The sequence below is a fragment of the Ranitomeya variabilis genome, chromosome 3 (genome assembly GCF_051348905.1).
Source record: "Ranitomeya variabilis isolate aRanVar5 chromosome 3, aRanVar5.hap1, whole genome shotgun sequence".
Lineage (NCBI taxonomy): Eukaryota > Metazoa > Chordata > Amphibia > Anura > Dendrobatidae > Ranitomeya > Ranitomeya variabilis.
The window spans coordinates 475,121-500,569 of record NC_135234.1 but is presented as its reverse complement, the minus strand read 5'-3'; the positions used below and the strand labels follow the sequence as shown (position 1 = coordinate 500,569).

Genomic DNA, 25,449 nt, shown 5'->3' with positions numbered 1-25,449 from the left:
ATACAAATAAGTTAGGGTTTTTTGCATTGGGCACCCCGTGGGTTCGCAGCCACTCAGTCGCCTCGTCCAGATCAGAAAAAAATACAGATGAACCCTCATGAACAATACGCAGACGAGCTGGATAGATCATGAAATAAATAACATTACGGTCTCTGAGTTGTTTCTTTATATCCAAGAATCGTGCCCGCTGTTTCTGGAGTTCCATTGAGAAGTCTGGGAAGATTGAAATAGTAGCATTTTGGAACATAATAGGGCTGTTCTGCCTTGCCAGGCGTAGGATGGTGTCTCTAGCTTTGCAATTAAGAAGACGTGCCAAAAAGGGTCTTGGCGGAGCTCCGGGAGGGAGAGGCCTCGTGGGTACTCTATGAGCTCTCTCCACTGAGAAAGTCGAGGAGAATTCACCTCCCAGAGAGGTCTTAAGCCATTCTTCCAGAAATTCTTCAGGACGTTGACCTTCAGAGCGTTCCGGCAGACCGATAATACGAATATTATTCCGACGCAGTCTGTTCTCCAGGTCATCTTCTTTTTGTTTCCAGGCATTTATAGAGCCCGGCACTTTTGACAATTTCGCCTCCATGGGAGGGATGACGTCTTCCATCTGTGACACCCTCGTCTCCACTTCTGTGATACGTCCTCCCATGGTTTGCATATCCTGCCTCAGGCGACCCACCTCAATGTGCACATCCTCTATCTTTTCAGTAAGAGAAGATCTGGTTAAAGAAATAGCCTGCATTAGTTGTTCAGAGGCCTGTTTGAGGGTCAGTTCTTCCTGTACACCCTCCTCATTACTGTCCGATAGGCGGCCTTTACGTGGAACCTGAGTGGAATTATTTCTGAGTACGTCCCCCATCCGGGTGGTCCTCTCTAGCATATTTCTTCAGTTTTTCCGCTGCTCCAGAACCCTTTGAATGCTGCATGATTAAATGACAGAAGTGGAGGGCAGCGAGGCGATCAAGTTCCACTCACAATGATGTTAGAGTAATATAAATCCTGTGTATGGAGTCTGAGGCAGCACAGCGTGGATAAGGCGTTTATAATAGTAATGAAATAAAATGGACATAGCTGTGTCCAGTCCAGGACATATTCTGTGCACCAGAAGGGGGGATGGGAAGAGAAGAGTCCACAGCACCCACAGAGAAACCAGCACAGAGGGGAGCCAAACCCTCTAAGTCTCTAGCGCCAATTGCGATAGGTGACTACCAGCTAGGGGAAACACGGGGCCCAATTTTTCAGGGCACACACCGGTTATTCCCTGTGTTATCCAGGAGATGTGTTCACCTCCCATACAGCGCCTAAGGATGGTGCTCAGCGCCACGTCTCTTCCTGATGAGGCGTGCGCTTATGAAATATCCGCTACCTCTCTCTGGTACCGCCGACCGGCCCCCTCAGTCCCATGTGCATATAATATCAGCCGCTCACCGCCGCTTGTAACGCACAGCCTCTCACGCTCCAGGGGAATCCCAGCAGCGCTGATGACCGGCGCCGCTCTGTTCTTCCCCAGCGTGAGCACTTGTAAAGATGGCCGCCGCCTCGTGTGGATCCAGCCGCTCGCTCAGGCCTCTCCTGACCTCCGCTCCTCTCCGGGCTCCGAAACGCTCTCCACAGCAGCCGCTTACCCTCCGGGGTCTAAGAGGGTCGTCGGTAGTGAGTAACTCACAACAAGGAGGATGTATGTGCCAAAATATAGTCAGGATGTGAGCTCTCCCCGGGTGCGTCCTTTCGCTCCTATTACAAACCAGGTGGCACTCTTGATTTCGAGTTATGCAGATTTGAATCTGATTCCCCTGCTGAGTATGTTTAGGAGTAAAGTAGGGGCATGGTGTAAACTGTATCTTTCCGTAGTGGGAAGAATTAAATTAAGATGACTTGGATGCCCCACCTCTGTACGACTTGCACAATGCCCCTATATGGTTCCCTAGACGGTGGTTTCGTACTATTGATTTTACATTTAGGGCTCTTGTGTGGGGAAAAAATCAGCCGAGGATCAGACTTGAGATATTGCAGAGGCCCAAGGATGGAGGGGGACTGGCGCATCCGAACCCTTGGATTTATTACTTAGCCAGTAGATGAGGGGGTGGAGGGAAGTTTCTGGGGCGGGTTCAATACAAAGGGTCTTGGTCCAGGTGATGGGGAGGGATCCCTTGGTTCAGGGGTTGGAGGCAGGAAGTTTTAGGAAGATGGGTTTGATGTATCCTACTTTAGCGCTGATAGATAAAGCCTGGGAGGCAATTAAAAAGATTATGGTTTGGAGCACTTGACAAATTTTTCCCCGATATGGCAAAACGAGACTCTACTGAAATTAGTTAAAATGGGAGAATTAAAAAAATTGGATGAGACTGGAATACAGTACATGGTTCAGGTGCAGGACGCGCAGGGACTGGTGCCCTGTGAAAAGTTGCAGGAGGATTATGGGCTACCGGAGGTCTGCAGATTTCAATATGGGCAGTTTCGGCATGCTTATGTCATGCAGAGTAGGACGAAGAATATGGAGATTCACAAGGATATATTGATTATGTGTGCGCAGAGGGGGGAACAAAAGGGGTAGTGTCGGACATTTATAAGGATCTAATGCATACTTTTTTAAATATCCTATTAGAGCACAGGGGAAATGGGAGGAGGAGTTGGGTAGGCTAGAGGAAGATAAATGGAAGTGATCATGGAATATATACCCCAATTATCGCTGAGTGAGCCGGGCAGACTCTCGCAGATATATGTGCTCCATAGAGTATATAGGACTGCTGAACGGCTCTATAGAGCAGGCCTGAGACAGACTTCTGAGTGTCCTCGGTGCCGGGGCTGGAATTCTCCATACATTATGGCAGTGTCCGAGTCTGAACCATATTGGACAGCGGTGCTTAATGCCATAGAAGGAGCGTATGGTTGTAGGATTGAGAGGGATCCTGTGCTGTGTATACTGGGATATGTAGAGGAGGTCCGGGTACATAATAAATATAAGGTGGCAATAGCTAGATTATTATATATTGTGCGGAAACTGATTGCCAGATACTGGATAAATGAAGATCCGCCAACATTGAGGGAATTTCTCAGACAGTCTGACTCTATTGTGAATATGGAAAAATACATTTATGTTAAGAGAAAAGGCATAAGAACATTTGAGACATTGTGGACACCTTGGGTGGAGAGAAGATGACCCTGAACTTAGGTTATACCATGCATTATTCACTGCTCTTGTATGTAATAGGGGGAGGAGAAGGGAGGAAGGGAATTTCTGAAACTAATGACCATTGTTAATGATGTTCTCATTGCAATTTTTTATTGCTTTGTACCTTGAATTTGGTTAAATAAAAATATATCTGATTTAAAAAAAAAAAAAAAAAGTATTTATCAAAGGGTATAAAATGTTTTGTCCCTAATCTGTCTCAAAAGTATTCCTGCTAATTTATATTTATAAAGTGTATAGCACCCGGTATGCTGGTACTTATTGGCAGAATAGGACAACAAATATTAGCACCAGAGTCCCCACAGCATGTTTCACAGCGCTAGCAGCGTCATCACGGGATGGGGCATAGCGGCCGGCCAACCAAGCCCTCTATATATAGCTTTTGCATTACTGAGGACCAATGACTTGCAATTTTACATGTTGTAAAATAAATGATCTCATTTGTATCACGGCCACTGTGGTCAACTGATCGATCGGAAAGACTGAAAGCTGATGGGTTAGCACTGAAGACATCCACATTACATAGTATTAAGTTAGTATTAGTGCCAATCGCATGGAACCTAACTCTTAATGCTCCACACATCACATGGTGCTGACATCGCCTTGCTAATGGCACACGTATAATCGCATCATCGTTTAGACTCACCAGTCAGATACGAGGGTCTTGCCGGCGTGTCAGCATCTAGCTCGTCCAGTCTGCTTCGTACTCCTCAGTCTGTCATCTCAATACACAGATTGATTCCTATACAGATTGGACAAGAGCAAGCACTAAGTACCAGATCCATAGAAGCAGGAATCTACCACACAAGACAAGACCCAAGGTGCAGACTATGCAAAGAAACCTCAGAAACCGTCCAACACACAGTGGCAGGATGCAAAATGCAAGAACAGCGTATACCGAACGCCACAACCAAGTAGTGGAAATTGTATGCAGGAACATCTGCACAGCGTATGGGCTAAGTCCAGGTGGGAGACCCCAGAAAAAGTGGTGAAGAATGAAAGGGCTAAACTCCTGTGGGACTTCAAGATCCAGACGGATAAGCAGGTGTTTGCTAACCAACCAGACATTGTGATAGTAGACAAGGAGCAGAAGACAGCAATGATAATACATGTGGCAGTAACATCAGAAAGAAGGAATATGAGAAGCTGGAGAAATACCAGGGCCTCAAAGGAGAACTGGAGAAGATGTGGAAGGTGAAGGCAACAGTGATTCCAGTGGTGATAGGAGCACTTGGAGCAGTGACCCCCTAAGTTGGGAAAATGGCTACAACAGATCCCAGGATCAACACCTGAACTGTGTCCAGAAAAGCGCAATGCTGGGAACAACTAAGATCCTGCGCAGAACCCTCAAACTCCCAGGCCTCTGGGAGAGGACCCAGGAATGAGAAAAGACAACAAAGACCACCCCCATTGGGGGGTGAGAAGGAATTTTTTAATTTATATATTGCGGGGTAGTTGCCCCTCCTCTGCTACATGGTTAAAGCAGTTGTGCTTGTTTAGCTTAGAATAGAGACGCCTTAGAGGAGATCTTATTTACATGTTTAAATGTGTGGTCCGTATATAGGACTGGCAAATGACTTATTCCTTCCAGACCATGCTGAGGAAAGGGTTCTTTCCAGTTAGAGCAGTCAAACTGTGGAATGCCGACCACAAGAGGTCGTAATGGCCGACACTATAACAGCTTTTATAATGAGCTGGATTATTTCCTCAGTACTTAACATTGTGGATTATATATAATTTAGGGACAAAAATATACAATTGGTGGAGGAAGGATGAACATGATGGAACGTGCTTTTTTTCAACCTATGTAACTGATCTGATCATTTGTGCTCACTCTTCAGGTGCTTCTCACAAAATTAGAATATCATCAAAAGGTGAATTTATTTCAGTTCTTCAATACAAAAAGTGAAATTCATATTCTATAGTCATTACACACAGAGAATTCTATTTCACGTGTTTATTTCTGTTAATGTTGATGATTATGGCTTACAGCCAATGAAAACCCAAAAGTCATTATCTCAGTAAATAAGAATAATTAATAAAAAAAAAACATCTGCAAAGGCTTCCTAATCGTTTATAAAGGGGCTTAAGTCTGTTTCAGTAGCTCCACAATCATGGGGAAGAATGCTGACCTGACGCATGACCAGAAGGCGTCATTGACACACTCCACAAGGAGGGTAAGCCACAAAAGGTCATTGCTAAAGAAGCCGGCTGTTCACAGAGTGCTGTATCCAAGCATATTAATGGAACGTGGAGTAAAAGGAAAAAGTGTGGTAGAAAAAGGTGCACAAGCAACCGGGATAACCGCGGCCTGGAAAGGATTTTTAAGAGAAGACCATTCAGTAATGTGGGGGAGATTCACCAGGAGTGGACTGCTGCTGGAGTCATTGCTTCACCACACACAGATGTGTCCAGGACATGGGCTACAAGTGTCACATTCCTTGTGTCAGCCACTCATGACCAATAGACAACGCCAGAAGCGTCTTACCTGGGCCAAGGAGAAAAGAACCGGACTGTTGTCAGTGGTCCAAGGTCCCAGAGTCTGGAGGAAGAGTGGAGAGGCCACAATCCAAGCTGCTGGAGGTCTAGTGTGAAGTCTCCACAATCACTGATGGTTTGGGGAGCCATGTCATCTGCTGATGTATGTCCACTGTGTTTTATCAAGACCAAAGTCATTGCAGCCGTCTTACAGGAAATTTTAGAGCTCTTCATGCTTCCCTCTGCTGACAAGATTTATGGAGATGGAAATTTCATTCTCCAGCAGAACCTGGCACCTGTCCACACTGCCAAAAGTACCAATACCTGGTGTAAAAACAACAGTATCACTGGGCTTGATTGGCAGCAAGCTCGCCTGACCTTAACCCCTTAGAGAATCTATGGAGTATTGTCAAGAGGAAGATGAGACTTCAGACCCAACAATGCAGACGAGCTGAAGGCTGCTATCAAAGCAACCTGGGCTTCCATAACCCCTCAGCAGTGCCACAGGCTGATCACCTCCATGCCACGCCACATTGATGCAGTAATTGATGCAAAAGGAGCCCGACCAAGTATTGAGCACATTTACTGAACAGACATTTCAGTAGGGAACATTTCGGATTTTACAATCATTTTTCAAGCTGGTGTTATAAAGTATTATAATTTACTGAGATAATGACTTTTGGGTTTTCATTGGCTGTAAGCCATAATCATCAACATTAACAGAAATAAACACGTGAAATAGATCACGCTAATAACCTATATAATATTGGAGTTTCACTTTTTGTATTGAAGAACTGAAATTAACTTATGGTGATATTCTAATTTTGTGGGATGCTCCTGTATATCGCGGTTGGTGCCCATGATCTCATTTAGAAAGGGATCATTTATTTAGAGGATACTTTTGTTTTCTAAGTCCGAACATGTTTAGGGTTTTCTCATTTTCCATGCTTGCCCCCTGGGATCTGTTATGACCTGCATAGGGTGCAAACCTGTAGGCTGGGGGTCTTTTCCCTATCCCCTGCTCCATTGCACCTCTATGATGTACATAAGTTTATACTGTATCTATTAGTGATAGATTTTATCACATGCTTGGCTAAATCTTCATTTGTATATATATTACTACTAGAACCATCTTCCTTCTCCCGCTCTCTCACCTCTGTAATTGCAGTGAGTAAAGGTGGACTGGACTTTAGCGTCTCTACATCACTTGATTCGACTTCAGGCAGTGGCTGTGCAGACTGCGCTGACTGTGCAGATGGTGCAACAGCTCTGGCAGCACGGCCTTGACCTAGCAATGCCTGGGCTGCACGGCCTTGACCTAGCAATGCCTGGGCTGCACAGGCTAGCATCTGTTAAGCCAAATTCTTGAATATGATGGTATAAGAACCCGAGAAGTGGACCCTCTGGGTCACGGCTTCAGAGCCCCCGAAGGTGAGCGGACCAGATAGTGCCACCCCCTGTACAGGGAGTGTTTGGGACAGGCCCAAGGAGGGTGAAGCCGCAGCTGCCGGAGCCAAAGGGGTGACTGAGGGCTGGACTAGAGATGGGACAGAGGAGTGAAGAGAGACGGAGCCACTGAGGTGACCAGGACGGAGGAGACACCGGACGGGCAGAGACAGAGTACTGACCGGTGAGACGACAGGAACACGGGACGGCAGGAACACAGGACTGGCAGGAACGGCTGGCAAACAGGACTGGCAGGAACGGCAGGCACACAGGACTGGCGGAGAAGGCAGGAACGCGAGAACGGCAGGCACACAGGACTGGCGGAGATGGCAGGAACGGCAGGCACACTGGACTGGCAGATACGGCTGGCACACAGGACTGGCAGATACGGCTGGCACACAGGACTGGCAGGAACGGCAGGCACACAGGACTGGCGGAGAAGGCAGAAGACGAGAATGAGGAACAAGCCAAGACTAGGTGAACACGAGTGGAGCCAAAGATACTAAGGAGATGACAGCTAGAAGCTGGCGAACGCAATAGATGCAAAGTTGTATTACCTGGACTGATGCAGGGAAGAAGTACCCGACGGGCGGCACCATATTGGGGGCAGAGCCACGGGTCACGACCTCCCAGAAGCCCCAGGAGCACGTCTGTGCATTCGCTGACTGCCGAAGGGACGAGCACCAGAGAATCCAGACGGAGAGGAGCGTCGGGAGCGCGCCGGCCGGACAGGAACGTATAAGGCGGCGTAACAGATGGATTGTGATGATCAGTAGAATAGCCTATTGGGGAGCACTGGGCATAGGACGAGTTACTGCTGGTACAGGAGTAACAATTGCTACAAGTGCAGCTCTTTCCAACCAGGACCAATACATTTTTCTTTCTTCCTCATTGATACAGAAAGGTGAAATGGCTTTTAAAGGATTAAAATGTTATGTGCCTTCATCTATTTGTTATGCAATATGCAGGTTGCCCATATGTGTCAATCATACACATTTTCAGACTACTATACAAATGTAGTTCCCTTCTGTGGGGGTTTCAGGCGACATGGCACATCTATTAATGCGGGTCTCGTCAGACCAACTTATGAACTTACAATATTCAGTCTCCTCTCTAACAAAATATCGTATTTTTCGGACTATAACACGCACCTTTTTTCTCCAAAAATGTGGAGGAAGATGGGGGATGCATCTTATACAGCTCTGGCAAAAATTAAGAGACCCTTCACAGTTTTATAAAAATCAGCTTCTCTACATGTCTGTTAGGGTTAGGGCTAGTGATGAGCGAATATACTCGTTGCTCGGGTGATCTCCGAATATTTGTTAGTGTTCGAAGATTGTTTTCATCGCCTCAGCTGAATGATTTACAGCTATTAGCCAGCTTTATTACATGTGGGAATTCCCTGGCAATCAGGCAACCCCCACATGTACTCAGCCTGGCTACTAGCTGTAAAAGAAGGTGACAAATTGCAAGCTTTCGAGACTACACAGGTTTCTTCATCAGGCATAGACTAATAATCACATATTTAAGCACAACATAGCACAGAAAAAAAAAACATGGATAAGACAGGTGTGGCATGAAGCCGAATTACCATGAGTGATAAACAGTTATGTCCATAAATGTTGGGCCAGTTCTTAGATAAGGAGTGTTTATCTAAGAACTGGCCCAACATTTATTATGGACATAACTGTTTATCACCCATGGTAATTCTGCTTCATGCCACACCTGTCTTATCCATGTTTTTTTTTCTGTGCTATGTTGTGCTTAAATATGTGATTATTAGTCTATGCCTGATGAAGAGACCTGTGTAGTCTCGAAAGCTTGCAATTTGTTACCATCTTTTTAGTTAGCCATTAAAAGGTATCAACCACTGAGGACTCTCAATTCTAAACATTTTTCTATCTACTGGCTAACACGGTACCAAGATATATATCTTTCCTGTAGTAGCTATAAGTAATTCAGCTGAGGCGATGAAAATTTAATCTCTGAACACTAACAAATACTCGGAGATCACCCGAGCGTGCTCGGGAAAACCTGAGGAACTAGTATATTCGCTCATCACTAGTTAGGGTCATTCCAGTGTCAGTTGAATTCCAAACAGAGGACACCATTCTACTTAATGTGCTTCTGATTAGGTAATCACCTGAACCAAATCTTATTTAACGAAGGAAAGTATAAAAACCCTGCTGTGATGTTCACAATCCTCTTGCAATAGGACAAGCTGGATGGCAAAACAAGTGCTAGTAATATCCCAAAAGTAATAGGAATGAAAAAATAACTTTTAACCATTCCAAAGGAGTTGAAAAGAAAAGTGTTGAGTGAGGAAAAGAAGGGCTCAATTCTGTCTCTACTAGCAGAGGGACACAGTGAGCATCATGTTGCCTCCATCCTTAAAATTTGTAAGACGACAGTCCATTACAACAAGGTCAAGCAGCAGACATTGGGGACAACAAAGCTGCAGACCGGCAGAGTGGGAAAACGACTCTCCACTGACCGGGATGACCTTCATCTTATTCGAATGTCACTCAGCAACCGCAGGATGACATCAAGTGACCTACAAAAGGAATGGCAAATGGCAGCTGGGGTGAAGTGCACCGCAAGAACAGTTTGAAACCGGCTCCTAGAGGCAGGCTCAAGTCATATAAAGCTAGAAGAAAGCCTTTCATCAATGAGAAGCAAAGGAGAACCAGGCTGAAGATTGCCAAAGACCATAAGGATTGGACCATAGTGGATTGGAGTAAGGTAATCTTCTCTGATGAGTCTAATTTTCAGCTTTGCCCAACATCTGATCGTCTAATGGTTAGACAGAGACCTGGAGAGGTGTACAAGTCACAGTGTCTTGCACCCACTGTGACATTCGGTGGAGGATCAGTGATGAACTGGGGATGCTTCAACAAGGCTGGAATTGGGCAGGTTAATCCTTGCGAAGGACGTATGAATCAAGCCGCATACAAGTTTATCCTGGAAAAACAGATGATGCCTTCTGCTCAGGCAATGTTCCCCAAGTCTGAGGACTGTTTTTTCCAGCAGGACAATGTGCCATGCCACAGAGCTAGGTCAATCAACGTGTGGATGAGGGACCACCACATCAAATCCCTGTCATGGCCGCCCAATCTCCAGACCTGAACCCCATTGAAAAACTCTGGAATGTAATCAAGAGGAAGATGGATAGTCACAAGCCATCAAACACAGAAGAACGGCTGACATTATTGTACCAGAAGTGGCATAAGGTCACCCAAAAGCAGTGCGAAAGAAAGGTGGAAAGCATGCCAAGACGCATGAAAGCTGTGATTAGAAATCATGGTTATTCCACACTATTGATTTCTGACCTCTTCCTGAGTTAAAACATTAGTATTGTTGTTTCTAAATGATTATGAACTTGTTTTCTTAGCATTTTGTGAGGTCTGCAAGCACTGCATTTTTTTTGTTATTTTGATAATTTCTCATTATCTAAAAATAGATACAAAATTTAGTGCTTGGAAATTCGAAGACATGTTGTCAGTAGTTTATAGAATAAAAGAACAATTTACATTTTACTCAAAAATATACCTATAAAGAGAAAAATCATACAAACTGAACATTTTGCAGTGGTCTCTTAATTTTTGCCAGAGCTGTAGTCCGGATGTGCCTGCTATGGTGGGGGAGCGGCGGAGCAGCAGGTCACAGGAGGCAGGAATCGGCTACAGCAGCTAACACCTGTGCCCGCTGCTAAAGAGAAATGAATATTCACTTGTTTTCACGGCCATGGGAGTGGAGAGCAGTGAATAGTCATCTTCTTTAATAGTGGACACGCTGTTAGCCGCAGCTGCAGGCTTCCTGCAGCTGCCAGGTGATCACGTGTGCCCGCTATTAAAGAGAATGAATAATCGCTGCTCTCCACACCTATTGGAGTGGAAAGCAATGAATATTCATTCTCTTTACTAGCGGGCACATGTGATCGCCTGGCAGCTCCAGGAAGCTGGCGGCTGAGGTTACTGTGCCCACTATTAAAGATCAGTGAATATTCACTGCTCCACACGCCTATAATCCCAGCATGGGGAGCAGTGAGTATTCCGGCAGCTCTCCTCTGCTTGTAGGCAGCGTATGACGTCACTGCTTACAAGTATAAATCAGCTGCTGCCATCAGTGCCATGACACTGCGAGGAAGCACAGGGAAGGTAAGTATAATGATTTATGTTTTTTAAAATGTTTTTTTCTAATGGGGGCTCTGAAGAAACCAGATTATATCTTAATTACCCAGATGACTATGTTTAGCAAACCAAGGAGAATTGACTTTTTATCTGTATGTTGGCTTTTGGATTTTAGTGTTGATTTCTGGTGGGTCAAGAAAGCATACTTTTGTTTGTGTAAGCATGGAATATTGACTTGTAAGCAGATATTTCATATAACATAGTGTGCTCTTATCCTTTGATGAATAGTGAGGTCTACTGATATGCTAATTATACATTGTCTAGGCCAGATAGTTTGTTGATTTTTAAAACAGGCGGATAATCTATGCAAATAAATTACATAATCACACAAGGCAACTTAGTCGTTTTATTATTACAAATTAAATTGTCAAGGGGTTAATTCGTATTGGCTCACAGCGATTATCCCTTTCTCTTAAAAAGTATAAACCTTTATTATATAATAGCTAAAAACCTTAATACATACAATACTTATACATCACACCAACACCACAAAAAGAAAGGAAAAATAACCAGGGGGCGGTGCCTACCCCTAAACTGGCCTACCTCAACCTACCTATTTGCGGAGGTTGGCACCCTAAAAACCTGCGCAGTGGCGCCCCTGCTCCTCGATGGCTGACCCTGCTATCCCTATTGGGCCCTGTGATGGCAGGGGGTGAGGAAGATGATGAATAGGCAGGTGAGAAAGAAAGATGTGTGTGCAGTGATATCATTTTTCTGAGACCATTCTCTTTAGCTGCTTGTTTTCACCAGATAGATGCTCTAACAATGTCAGTAGAAAGCTATAGGTCACTATATCTGACCGCCACTGTTCTTAGTTGTGTTGAGCCTACATTCAGCTGTTCCCACTAGATATAATAGTGTAATGATAAATATACTAGTGTAATATTAATACTCTCCTCAATCTAGGTATAAACCATGTGTATATAGTCTATAGCCTAAAGAAAATACTGCACACTAACCTAAGTCTCTATATACTAAAATAATGGGAAATATAACCCCCTATTGTTATAACAGATATAAGAACATATACCAAAAGATGCTGAGAATATTAAGGGTCCTAGATTTTAGTTTACCCACAGTACGATAATTATAGTATATGCCAAAGAATACTCTCAAGCTACAAGAGGACTATTACCCATATCCAGGCCAGAAGAAGAAGAAAAAATAAAAATCCAAGATAACACAACCCAAAACCAACACCTAAAAGCAACAAACTATCATCACAGGGGTCAGATAGCGACTCCTAGTGTATATAGCCATTTGGCCATCACGGCATCACATTGAAATGGGGGATTGTCCCGACCACTTGATCTCATAGAATCCACTCACCTTGGGTGTTTATATGCTACAATGAGATAAGTACTTTGGTTTATATCTTCCTCCTGATGAACCTCGGCAGAGGGGAAACGCGTCGAGTTATTGTAACCTGGTACAAGCATTTATGGGCTGCATGACTTGGGAGTCAGTATTAGACTCCGATAATCTAATTTGATGCATGGCCAAATGGCTATATACACTAGGAGTCGCTATCTGACCCCTGTGATGATAGTTTGTTGCTTTTAGGTGTTGGTTTTGGGTTGTGTTATCTTGGATTTTTTTTTTTTTCTTCTTCTGGCCTGGATATGGGTAATAGTCCTCTTGTAGCTTGAGAGTATTCTTTGGCATATACTATAATTATCGTACTGTGGGTAAACTAAAATCTAGGACCCTTAATATTCTCAGCATCTTTTGGTATATGTTCTTATGTCTGTTATAACAATAGGGGGTTATATTTCCCATTATTTTAGTATATAGAGACTTAGGTTAGTGTGCAGTATTTTCTTTAGGCTATAGACTATATACACATGGTTTATACCTAGATTGAGGAGAGTATTAATATTACACTAGTATATTTATCATTACACTATTATATCTAGTGGGAACAGCTGAATGTAGGCTCAACACAACTAAGAACAGTGGCGGTCAGATATAGTGACCTATAGCTTTCTACTGACATTGTTAGAGCATCTATCTGGTGAAAACAAGCAGCTAAAGAGAACGGTCTCAGAAAAATGATATCACTGCACACACATCTTTCTTTCTCACCTACCTATTCATCATCTTCCTCACCCCCTGCCATCACAGGGCCCAATAGGGATAGCAGGGTCAGCCATCGAGGAGCAGGGGCGCCACTGCCCAGGTTTTTAGGGTGCCAACCTCCGCAAATAGGTAGGTTGAGGTAGGCCAGTTTAGGGGTAGGCACCGCCCCCTGGTTATTTTTCCTTTCTTTTTGTGGTGTTGGTGTGATGTATAAGTATTGTATGTATTAAGGTTTTTAGCTATTATATAATAAAGGTTTATACTTTTTAAGAGAAAGGGATAATCGCTGTGAGCCAAGGCAACTTAGTCGTCAGCATTCTTTCCCTTATCAGTGAGGGTGGACTGAAGGACACTGGGTAAATCTAAAAATAGGTTACATGCCTCTGTATAAAGAGACTCCGAGACAGAGTGAACGACACAGCCGGACATTCTGCAAAACGCCCAACGGTCGAGAGACAGGACTACAGCCAATTCATCATGGCACCATCACGAGGGACATGGACTATCATTCTATAGGAAATGACCTAGGGGTTTTCTGCTCCGGTTGGAAGGATAGAGATCTGCTCCATTGACAATCGATGAACCATGGATACGTTTGGAGAAAGCCAGGATTGGGACCCGCTGATCGCCTGGCTCCATGGAGATGTTTGGAGAAGCCAGGTGGTGACTCTCGTGTCAACTGGCTTTGGACCTTGAATAAACTCTATGGACTGTCATCTCCCTACACTTGTCGTTACCTCCTCTCTGTGTGTGTCACAGGAGGGGTAGCCGACCCTGGAAGCTCTGACGTAACATCTGCCATTATCCCGGTGTGTCAGCGGCAGGGTGAGACTCTAATGTGCACCATCTTGGGGAATTTTGCTGGGACTGTTCTATGTCTTATCTGCTGGTTCAATAAAGTATTGCCACACTGTTTTACCCTCATCCTGTGTTTTCTGAGTAGCATTATGCCCACGTTAACGGGAGAGTGGGCGTTGGGTGGAACGATCCCTGGTCCATGCGGTTTCGGCTAGCGGACTTAAGCACCCGCCGACCCCCCCCCCCCCCATTTCCCCACAGGGGCCATGCATACCAGGATAGGGATGAGGGAGCCATGCATACCAGGATAGGGATGAGGGAGCCATGTATACCAGGATAGGGATGAGGGGGCCATGCATATGAGGATGAGGGGGCCATGCATACCAGGATAGGGATGAGGGGGGCATGTATACCAGGATAAGGATGAGGGGCCATGCATACCAGGATAGGGATGAGGGAGCCATGCATACCAGGATAGGGATGAGGGAGCCATGCATACCAGGATAGGGATGAGGGGGCCATGTATACCAGGAAAGGGATGAGGGGGCCATGTATACCAGGATAGGGATGAGGGGGCCATGTATACCAGGATGAGGGTGCCATGCATATGAGGATGAGGGGGCCATGCATACCAGGATAGGGATGAGGGAGCCATGTATACCAGGATAGGGATGAGGGGGCCATGCATATGAGGATGAGGGGGCCATGCATACCAGGATAGGGATGAGGGGGACATGTATACCAGGATAGGGATGAGGGGGCCATGTATACCAGGATAGGGATGAGGGGGGCATGCATACCAGGATAGGGATGAGGGGGGCATGTATACCAGGATAAGGATGAGGGGCCATGCATACCAGGATAGGGATGAGGGAGCCATGCATACCAGGATAGGGATGAGGGGGCCATGTATACCAGGATAGGGATGAGGGGGGCATGTATACCAGGATGAGGGTGCCATGCATATGAGGATGAGGGGGCCATGCATACCAGGATAGGGATGAGGGAGCCATGTATACCAGGATAGGGATGAGGGGGCCATGCATATGAGGATGAGGGGGCCATGCATACCAGGATAGGGATGAGGGGGACATGTATACCAGGATAGGGAAGAGGGTGCCATGCATATGAGGATGAGGGGGCCATGCATACCAGGATACGGATGAGGGAGCCATGTATACCAGGATAGGGATGAGGGGGCCATGCATATGAGGATGAGGGGGCCATGCATACCAGGATAGGGATGAGGGAGCCATGCATACCAGGATAGGGATGAGGGAGCCATGCATACCAGGATGAGGGTGCCATGCATATGAGGATGAGGGGGCCATACAAACCAGGATAGGGATGAGGGGGGCATGTATACCAGGATAGGGATGAGGGGGCCATGCATACCAGGATGAGGGGGCCATGCATATGAGGATGAGGGGGGCCATGCATACCAGGATAGGGATGAGGGGGGCATGTATACCAGGATAGGGATGAGGGGGCCATGCATACCAGGATGGGGATGAGGGGGCTATGCATACCAGGATAGGGATGAGGGGGCCATGCATACCAGGATGGGGATCAGGGGCCTTGCATACCAGGATGGATGAGGGGCCATGTATACCAGGATGGGGATGAGGGGGCCATGCATATCAGGATAGGAATGAGGGGGCTATGCATACCAGGATAGGGATGAGGGAGCCATGTATACCAGGATAGGGATGAGGGAGCCATGTATACCAGGATAGGGATGAGGGGGCTATGCATACCAGGATAGGGATGAGGGAGCCATGCATACCAGGATAGGGATGAGGGAGCCATGCATACCAGGATAGGGATGAGGGGGCTATGCATATCAGGATGGGGATGAGGGGGCTATGCATACCAGGATAGGGATGAGGGAGCCATGTATACCAGGATAGGGATGAGGGGGCTATGCATACCAGGATGGGGATGAGGGGGCTATGCATACCAGGATAGGGATGAGGGAGCCATGTATACCAGGATAGGGATGAGGGAGCCATGTATACCAGGATGAGGGGGCCATGCATACCAGGATGGGGATGAGGGGGCTATGCATACCAGGATAGGGATGAGGGGGGCATGTATACCAGGATAGGGATGAGGGGGCCATGCATACCAGGATGGGGATGAGGGGGCTATGCATACCAGGATAGGGATGAGGGGGCCATGCATACCAGGATAGGGATGAGGGGGCCATGCATATCAGGATGGGGATGAGGGAGCCATGCATACCAGGATGGGGATGAGGGGGCCATGCATATCAGGATAGGAATGAGGGGGCTATGCATACCAGGATAGGGATGAGGGGGCCATGCATACCAGGATGGGGATGAGGGGGCTATGCATACCAGGATAGGGATGAGGGGGCTATGCATACCAGGATAGGGATGAGGGGGCCATGCATACCAGGATGGGGATGAGGGGGCTATGCATACCAGGTTAGGGATGAGGGGGCCATGCATATCAGGATAGGGATGAGGGGGCCATGCATACCAGGATGGGGATGAGGGGGCTATGCATACCAGGATAGGAATCAGGTGACATGTATACCTGGATTGGGAGATATATGTACCAGAATAGGGAATATTAGTATAGAATTGACCAAGTTTTTTTGCTTCATTTTGTTTTCTAATTTCCTCCTCTAAAACCTAAATGCGTCTTATAGTCCAAAAAATACGGTAGATATATAATGTGCAGATGGTTACATACCTTACTGTCCTTTCAAGACTACCTGTTCTTGTTAATACAATGTATACTTATCTGATATTTACTTTATACTTATACAACCCCTGGCAAAAATTATGGAATCACCGGCCTTGGAAGGTTGTTCATTCAGTTGTTTAATTTTTGTAGAAAAAAAGCAGATCACAGACATGGCACAAAACTAAAGTCATTTCAAATGACAACTTTCTGGCTTAAGAAAACACAAAAAGAAATCAAGAACAAAAAATGTGGTAGCCAGTAATGGTTACTATGCTTAACCAAGCATAGGGGAAAAATTATGGAATCACTCAATTCTGAGGAAAAAATTATGGAATCACCCTGTAAATTTTCATACCCAAAAATAACACCTTCATCAAATTAGCTCTGCTCGTTAGTCTGCATCTAAAAAGGAGTGATCACACCTTGTAGAGCTGTTGCACCAAGTGGTCTGACATGAATCATGGCTCCAACACGAGAGATGACAATTGAAACAAAAGATTATCAAACTCTTAAGAGGGTAAATCATCACGCAATGTTACAAAAGATGTTGGTTGTTCACAGTCAGCTGTGTCTAAAATCTGGACCAAATACAAACAACATGGGAAGGTTGTTAAAGGCAAACATACTGGTAGACCAAGGAAGACATCAAAGTGTCAAGACCAGAAACTTAAAGCAATATGTCTCCAAAACAGGAAATGCACAACAAAACAAATGAGGAACGAATGGGAGGAAACTGGAGTCAACGTCTGTGACCGAACTGTAAGAAACCGCCTAAAGGAAATGGGATTTACATACAGAAAAGCTAAACGAAAGCCATCATTAACACCTAAACAGAAAGAAACAAGGTTACAGTGGGCTAAGGAAAAGGAATCATGGACTGTGGATGACTGGATGAAAGTCATATTCAGTGATGAATCGCGGATCTGCATTGGGCAAGGTGATGATGCTGGAACTTTTGTTTGCCGTTCCAATGAGATTTATAAAGATGACTGCCTGAAGAGAACATGCAAATTTCCACAGTCATTGATGATATGGGGCTGCATGTCAGGTAAAGGCACTGGGGAGATGGCTGTCATTACTTCTTCAATAAATGCACAAGTTTATGTTGCTATTTTGCACACTTTTCTTATCCCATCGATTGAAAGGATGTTTGGGGATGATGAAATCATTTTTCAAGATGATAATGCATCCTGCCATAGAGCAAAAACGGTGCAAACATTCCTTGAAAAAAGACACATAAGGTCAATGTCATGGCCTGCAAATAGTCCGGAGCTCAATCCAAATGAGAATCTTTGGTGGAAGTTGGAGAAAATGGTCCATGACAAGGCTCCAACCTGCAAAGCTGATCTGGCAACAGCAATCAGAGAAAGTAGGAGCCAGATTGGTGAAGAGTCCTGTGTGACCCTCAATAAGTCCAGGCCTCAGAGACTGCAAGCTGTTAGAAAAGCCAGAGGTGGTGCAACAAAATACTACTGATGTGTTGGAGGGTTTTTTGTTTGTTTGTTTTTCATGATTCCATAACTTTTTCCTCAGAATTGAGTGTCCATAATTTTTCCCCACGGCTTGGTTAAAAAAAAGTAACTATTACTGACTACCTCATTTTTTGTTCTTGACTTCTTTTAGTGTTTCTTAAAGCCAGAAAGTTGCCATTTGAAATGACTTTAGTTTTTTGCCATGTCTGTGATCTGCTCTTTATCTACAAAATTAAACATCTGAATGAACATCCTCCAAGGCCGGTGATTCCATCATTTTCGCCAGGGGTTGTAGTTCTACCAAGACCTTAATTCAGTGTAATATGTGTTATTATTAATATTAAATCATAGATGGAACCAAATTCAAATAGTGTCACCTACTAAATATGAAATCAACCTTGCTTCCCCAAAATCTCACATCTGTGATGTGTATTGTAAACACTTGAGAGAAAATATCAACTTGTTGAATTTAAATAAAAATTAACAAAATAAATACAAAAATAAGAGCGGCTCCTGTAATGTGAGGGACAAACTGACATATAAGACCATAGGTCAGCCGATAAATATAAGCACAATAGCTCCGCAAGGTATATGGAAAGAGGTATATCCTGTGTCACAATAAATAACATGGCATGTAAAGTGTCTGCCTTCAAAGGGAAGGGGGTAATCACAAAATGGATCTATCCCACTATAATGTCCATATTGGGGAAGAAACTATGTAAGGAAATTCCTCTAATAAAGTGTCAGTTCATACAGAGGAACAGCTTTGGAAAGAAGATAGTATAGGTGATCTAGTGCAGGGCAATAGCCAGGACTGTCCAATGTCCCTCTACTCCGACGCGCATTTCAAACACGCTTCTTCAGGAGGCAAAAAATTATATACCTCTTTCCATGTACCATGTTTGAGCGACTGGGCTTATATTTATGGACTGACCTTGTATTGTCTTATTTGTCAGTTTGTCCCTCACATTAGAGGCACCGCTCTTATTTTTGTATTTATTTTGTTAAACTTGTATTTAATTAAAAATTGATATAATTCTCTCAAGTGCTCACATGTGCTTACAGATTTGAGATTTTGGGGGTAGCAAGGTTGATTTCACCTTTGGTAAGTAGTATTCCTGTAACAAACAGTTCATAATCCAATAATGAGCTACCAATAAGTCTTGACAAGACAGGCATATAACAAACTTCCTGCTGAACACCAGCACTAGGTGCCATTCTCCTGGTGATGTCTCTGGCACCATCCTCCTAGTGACCTCCGGCACTAGGTGCCATTCTCCTGGTGATGTCTGGCACCATCCTCCTAGTGACCTCCGGCACTAGGTGCCATTCTGGTGATGTCTGGCACCATCCTCCTAGTGACCTCCGGCACTAGGTGCCATTCTCCTGGTGATGTCTGGCACCATCCTCCTAGTGACCTCCGGCACTAGGTGCCATTCTCCTGGTGATGTCTGGCACCATCCTCCTAGTGACCTCCGGCACTAGGTGCCATTCTCCTGGAGATGTCTGGCACTATCCTGGTGACCTCCGGCACTAGGTGCCATTCTCCTGGTGATGTCTGGCACCATCCTCCTGGTGACCTCCGGCACTAGGTGCCATTCTCCTGGTGATGTCTGGCACCATCCTCCTGGTGACCTCCGGCACTAGGTGCCATTCTCCTGGTGATGTCTGGCACCATCCTCCTAGTGACCTCCGGCACTAGGTGCCATTCTCCTGGTGATGTCTGGCACCATCCTCCTAGTGACCTCCGGCACTAGGTGCCATTCTCCTGGTGATGTCTGGCACCATCCTCCTGGTGACCTCCGGCACTAGGTGCCATTCTCCTGGTGATGTCTGGCACCATCCTCCTGGTGACCTCCGGCACTAGGTGCCATTCTCCTGGTGATGTCTGGCACCATCCTCCTGGTGACCTCCGGCACTAGGTGCCATTCTCCTGGTGATGTCTGGCACCATCCTCCTGGTGACCTCCGGCACTAGGTGCCATTCTCCTGGTGATGTCTGGCACCATCCTCCTGGTGACCTCCGGCACTAGGTGCCATTCTCCTGGTGATGTCTGGCACCATCCTCCTAGTGACCTCCGGCACTAGGTGCCATTCTCCTGGTGATGTCTGGCACCACCCTCCTGGTGACCTCCAGCACTAGGTGCCATTCTCCTGGTGATGTCTGGCACCATCCTCCTAGTGACCTCCAGCAGTAGGTGCCATTCTCCTGGTGATGTCTGGCACCATCCTCCTGGTGACCTCCAACACTAGGTGCCATTCTCCTGGGGATGTCTGGCATCATCCTCCTGGTGACCTCCGACACTAGGTGCCATTCTGGTGATGTCTGGCACCATCCTCCTAGTGACCTTCAGCACTAGGTGCCATTCTCCTGGTGATGTCTGGCACCATCCTCCTAGTGACCTCCAACACTAGGTGCCATTCTCCTGGTGATGTCTGGCACCATCCTACTGGTGACCTCCAGCACTAGGTGCCATTCTCCTGGTGATGTCTGGCACCATCCTCCTGGTGACCTCCAGCACTAGGTGCCATTCTGGTGATGTCTAGCACCATCCTCCTAGTGACCTCCGGCACTAGGTGCCATTCTCCTGGTGATGTCTGGCACCATCCTCCTAGTGACCTCCGGCACTAGGTGCCATTCTGGTGATGTCTGGCACCATCCTCCTAGTGACCTCCGGCACTAGGTGCCATTCTCCTGGTGATGTCTGGCACCATCCTCCTAGTGACCTCCGGCACTAGGTGCCATTCTCCTGGAGATGTCTGGCACTATCCTGGTGACCTCCGGCACTAGGTGCCATTCTCCTGGTGATGTCTGGTGCCATTCTCCTGGTGATGTCTGGCACTATCCTCCTAGTGACCTCCAGCATTATTTGCCATTCTCCTGGTGATGTCTGGCACCACCCTCCTGGTGACCTCCAGCACTAGGTGCCATTCTCCTGGTGATGTCTGGCACCACCCTCCTGGTGACCTCCAGCACTAGGTACCATTCTCCTGGTGATGTCCGGCACCACCCTCCTGGTGACCTCCAGCACTAGGTGCCATTCTCCTGGTGATGTCTGGCACCATCCTCCTGGTGACCTCCAACACTAGGTGCCATTCTCTTGGTGATGTCTGGCACCATCCTCCTGGTGACCTCCGGCACTAGGTGCCATTCTCCTGGTGATGTCTGGCACCATCCTCCTGGTGACCTCCGGCACTAGGTGCCATTCTCCTGGTGATGTCTGGCAGCATCCTCCTAGTGACCTCCGGCACTAGGTGCCATTCTCCTGGTGATGTCTGGCACCACCCTCCTGGTGACCTCCAGCACTATTTGCCATTCTCCTGGTGATGTCTGGCAACACCCTCCTGGTGACCTCCAGCACTAGGTGCCATTCTCCTGGTGATGTCTGGCACCACCCTCCTGGTGACCTCCGGCAGTAGGTGCCATTCTCCTGGTGATGTGTGGCACCACCCTCCTAGTGACCTCCAGCGCTAGGTGCCATTCTCCTGGTGATGTCTGGCACCATCCTCCTGATGACCTCCAGCACTAGGTGCCATTCTCCTGGTGATGTCTGGCACCACCCTCCTGGTGACCTCCGGCAGTAGGTACCATCCTCCTGGTGACCTCCAACACTAGGTGCTATTCTCCTGGTGATGTCTGGCACCATCCTCCTGGTGACCTCTGGCACTAGGTGCCATTCTCCTGGTGATGTCTGGCATCATTCTCCTGGTGACCTCCGGCAGTAGGTGCCATTCTCCTGGTGATGTCGGGCACCATCCTCCTTGTGACCTCCGGCAGTAAGTACCATTCTCCTGGTGATGTCGGGCACCATCCTCCTGGTGACCTCCAGCACTAGTTGCCCATTCTCCTGGTTGTCTGGCAATGTCCTCCTGGTGATCTTCGTCATTCCATTAACGACTGCTCCTGCTCTAGAGTTGCCTATCTTCTTGGCTTTGCAGATTAGATCAGTTTCTCACTTGCTGCAGGGGTGTATGATTGGACACGCCGCATAGGTCCTAGGGTCCCACACATTGTATCTAACACTGTCATTGGTTTTGTCTCAGGATTTCGTGGTACTGGTAGGAGTGGAGTGCTAGTGGAGTTCAGTAAACTTTCTTTCCACTTTCGTTCTTATGGTGATCTCTCAAACGAGGAACTGGAAGAAGTTTGTGATTTCCTTCACCAGAAAGTGACATCCCGGGAAGCGACTGCGTTAAGGCAGCTAAAGTCCTGCTACAGAGTGTTTCATAGGTGCGTCCCTCACAGCCGGGCATACGTAAGATGCCATCATTACTTCTCCCTCCACATAAGCATGCACACAGAGCTTAGCTGGGCAAAAGATAACAAGGTCTCTGAAAGCTGTAGAAATATTCCCCTCCTTCTACTCTCTTTTCTTGTCTCTCCCCTATGACTGTCTTTTGTCCAACTCTTGTCCACCTCCTGCCTCATTCCAGCTATCTCCCATTTGTCTCATTTTTCTCACGTTCCACCTCATCTCACCTGACGTGTTCATCTTGCTTTCTCTTTCCCATCTTGATTGTCTCCTGTGCATCTCGTCTTCCATCCTTGACTGTCCCCACCTTTCCTTAATCTTGCCTGATCTTACCCCACTTGTCGCTTGCTTACCCTGCCTTTCACCCCCTCTTCTTCCCACGCTCTGCTCTTATCTCCTTCACAGTCTGTATCCCATATGTCGTGTCTTTTCTATCTTGACTGTCTCCTGTTTGTCCCGTCTTCCCCACGTACGTCCTCATTGACTTTAGTCTCGCCCCTGCTGTGTCCTACCTCTTTTGGATGGATGGCATGGCAACACATAGATGTGAGCAGAGCCTGATGTGTGGGCTTTCTCGCACCTGAACTAAAATGTCTCCCTCATGTATCAGTGTGGCATACAGAAGCAGTGGCGTATGTGCTGAGAAGATGAACCCTGAGCGCAGTGCACAGCTGAAGACTCTCATTCTCCGCTACTTCGAGGGGACAGATCCTCTAGACGAACCTGAAGATTACGACCCTGCAGACGGTCAGGTGAAGGTATGTGCAAAGAAGAACCATGTAATCATTTTGTATTATGTAATGACGTCTGTCTGGAGGATGGAAATCTCTCTGTCTCCAGTCTATCTCTAAAGCTGGGGTGCCTCAGATTGCTCTTCTTGTCGATGCGCTGATTCGCAGAAGAGACATTGGTTGATCCTGCAGTGAATGTGGAGATGCCCCGGGAATGAGGCTTTCCAATGAGGGTGCACCATGGTGAGCCATTTGCTACTTTTCTGTTTATTCTCAATCGCTCATCTTATCCAGCAAACACGGACTGCTCGGTTTGTGGAGGACTTCACTGCCAAGCAGGGGGTCCATGAGGGCGTTAATCATGTGATATTTAGAATAGGGTCTTGGGAGGTTCGTGTTGAGGTCTGCTCAGACCAGTGACTGTATAAATCAATGGATGGATCAGATTACTGCTGCCTGTTAAAATCTATGGAGAGGGAAAAGTGAGCAGCAGAAGAAGGAAGAAATAAATTCCAGGTAGAACCTCGTATTCCACACACAGGTATGAGACGTGGGGATGAGATCTGAGCTGAGAAAGACTTCTCCAACCTCATGTCCCATGGAAATATTAGGGAACACAGGTGCTTCTGCCCATGGTAGAAAAATAGATTGATGGCATAAAAAGTAGACAACTGTAAATAAATTAAAAATAACAATGGTTATTGGGGTAAGAATGAATGACTGGTAAAGTGGAATAATTAACAACTCCTGACAGCAACGCATTTCAAGTAGACAAAACCTCCATTTACCAATCTAATAGAGATGGACAAACTTCCAAAAAGACTAAGATTTTGTATACTAAGGGCCCGAAGAGTTAATGTAGCTCCGCCCCATGTTAAAAGAGTGAGGCTGTGTGCACACGTTGCAGACTTACCTGCACTAAATCTGCAGCTCTTGGCAGAAAACGCAGGTGCGTTTTTTGATGGGATTTTTTATGCGGATTTGTATGCGTTTTTGAAAGCTTAATAAAGATCTCTTATTGAACAAAAAAAAAAAGATTTGTGATGTCATTTCTTGTCTTGTCCTTTTACATTTGTCCAACCCACACTCCATTACACAGATAGATAGATAGATACAGTTAGGTCCATATATATTTGGACAGAGACAACATTTTTCTAATTTTGGTTATAGACATTACCACAATGAATTTTAAACAAAACAATTCAGATGCAGTTGAAGTTCAGACTTTCAGTTTTCATTTGAGGGTATCCACATTAAAATTGGATGAAGGGTTTAGGAGTTTCAGCTCCTTAACATGTGCCACCCTGTTTTTAAAGGGACCAAAAGTAATTGGACAATTGACTCCAAGGCTATTTCATGGACAGGTGTGGGCAATCCCTTCGTTATGTCATTCTTAATTAAGCAGATAAGAGGCCTGGAGTTGATTTGAGGTGTGGTGCTGCATTTGGAAGGTTTTGCTGTGAAGTAAACATGCGGTCAAAGGAGCTCTCCATGCAGGTGAAACAAGCCATCCTTAAGCTGCGAAAACAGAAAAAAAACCATCTGAAAAATTGCTACAATATTAGGAGTGGCAAAATCTACAGTTTGGTCCATCCTGAGAAAGAAAGAAAGCGCTGGTGAACTCATCAATGCAAAAAGACCTGGGCGCCCACGGAAGACAACAGTGGTGGATGATCGCAGAATAATCTCCATGGTGAAGAGAAACCCCTTCACAACAGCCAACCAAGTGACCAACACTCTCCAGGAGGTCGGCGTATCAATATCCAAATCTACCATAAAGAGAAGACTGCATGAAAGTAACTACAGAGGGTTCACTGCACGGTGCAAGCCACTCATAAGCATCAAGAATAAAAAGGCTAAAAACATCTAAAAAAGCCGGCACAGTTCTGGAAGAACATTCTGTGGACAGATGAAACCAAGATCAACCTCTACCAGAATGATGGAAAGAGAAAAGTATGGCGAAGGCGTGGTACAGCTCATGATCCAAAGCATACCACATCATCTGCAAAACACGGCGGAGGCAGTGTGACGGCTGGGGCATGCATGGCTGCCTGGGTCACTAGTGTTTATTGATGTGACACAGGAATGAATTCTGAGGTATTCAGAG

The 25,449-nt window shown here is 46.2% G+C and overlaps 1 protein-coding gene across 5 annotated transcripts in view; it reads left to right on the top strand.

Annotated features, from left to right (window-relative positions):
- The window catches only part of RECQL4 (RecQ like helicase 4), a 227,312-nt gene that overhangs the window by 155,314 nt on the left and 46,549 nt on the right, over positions 1–25,449 (top strand). For all 5 annotated transcript variants that reach the window (XM_077293510.1, XM_077293509.1, XM_077293511.1 and 2 more), the window contains 2 exons: positions 22,403–22,589; positions 23,222–23,369. In XM_077293510.1, the coding sequence (XP_077149625.1) occupies positions 22,403–22,589; positions 23,222–23,369 (335 nt within the window). The remainder of the gene's footprint in view (positions 1–22,402; positions 22,590–23,221; positions 23,370–25,449) is intronic.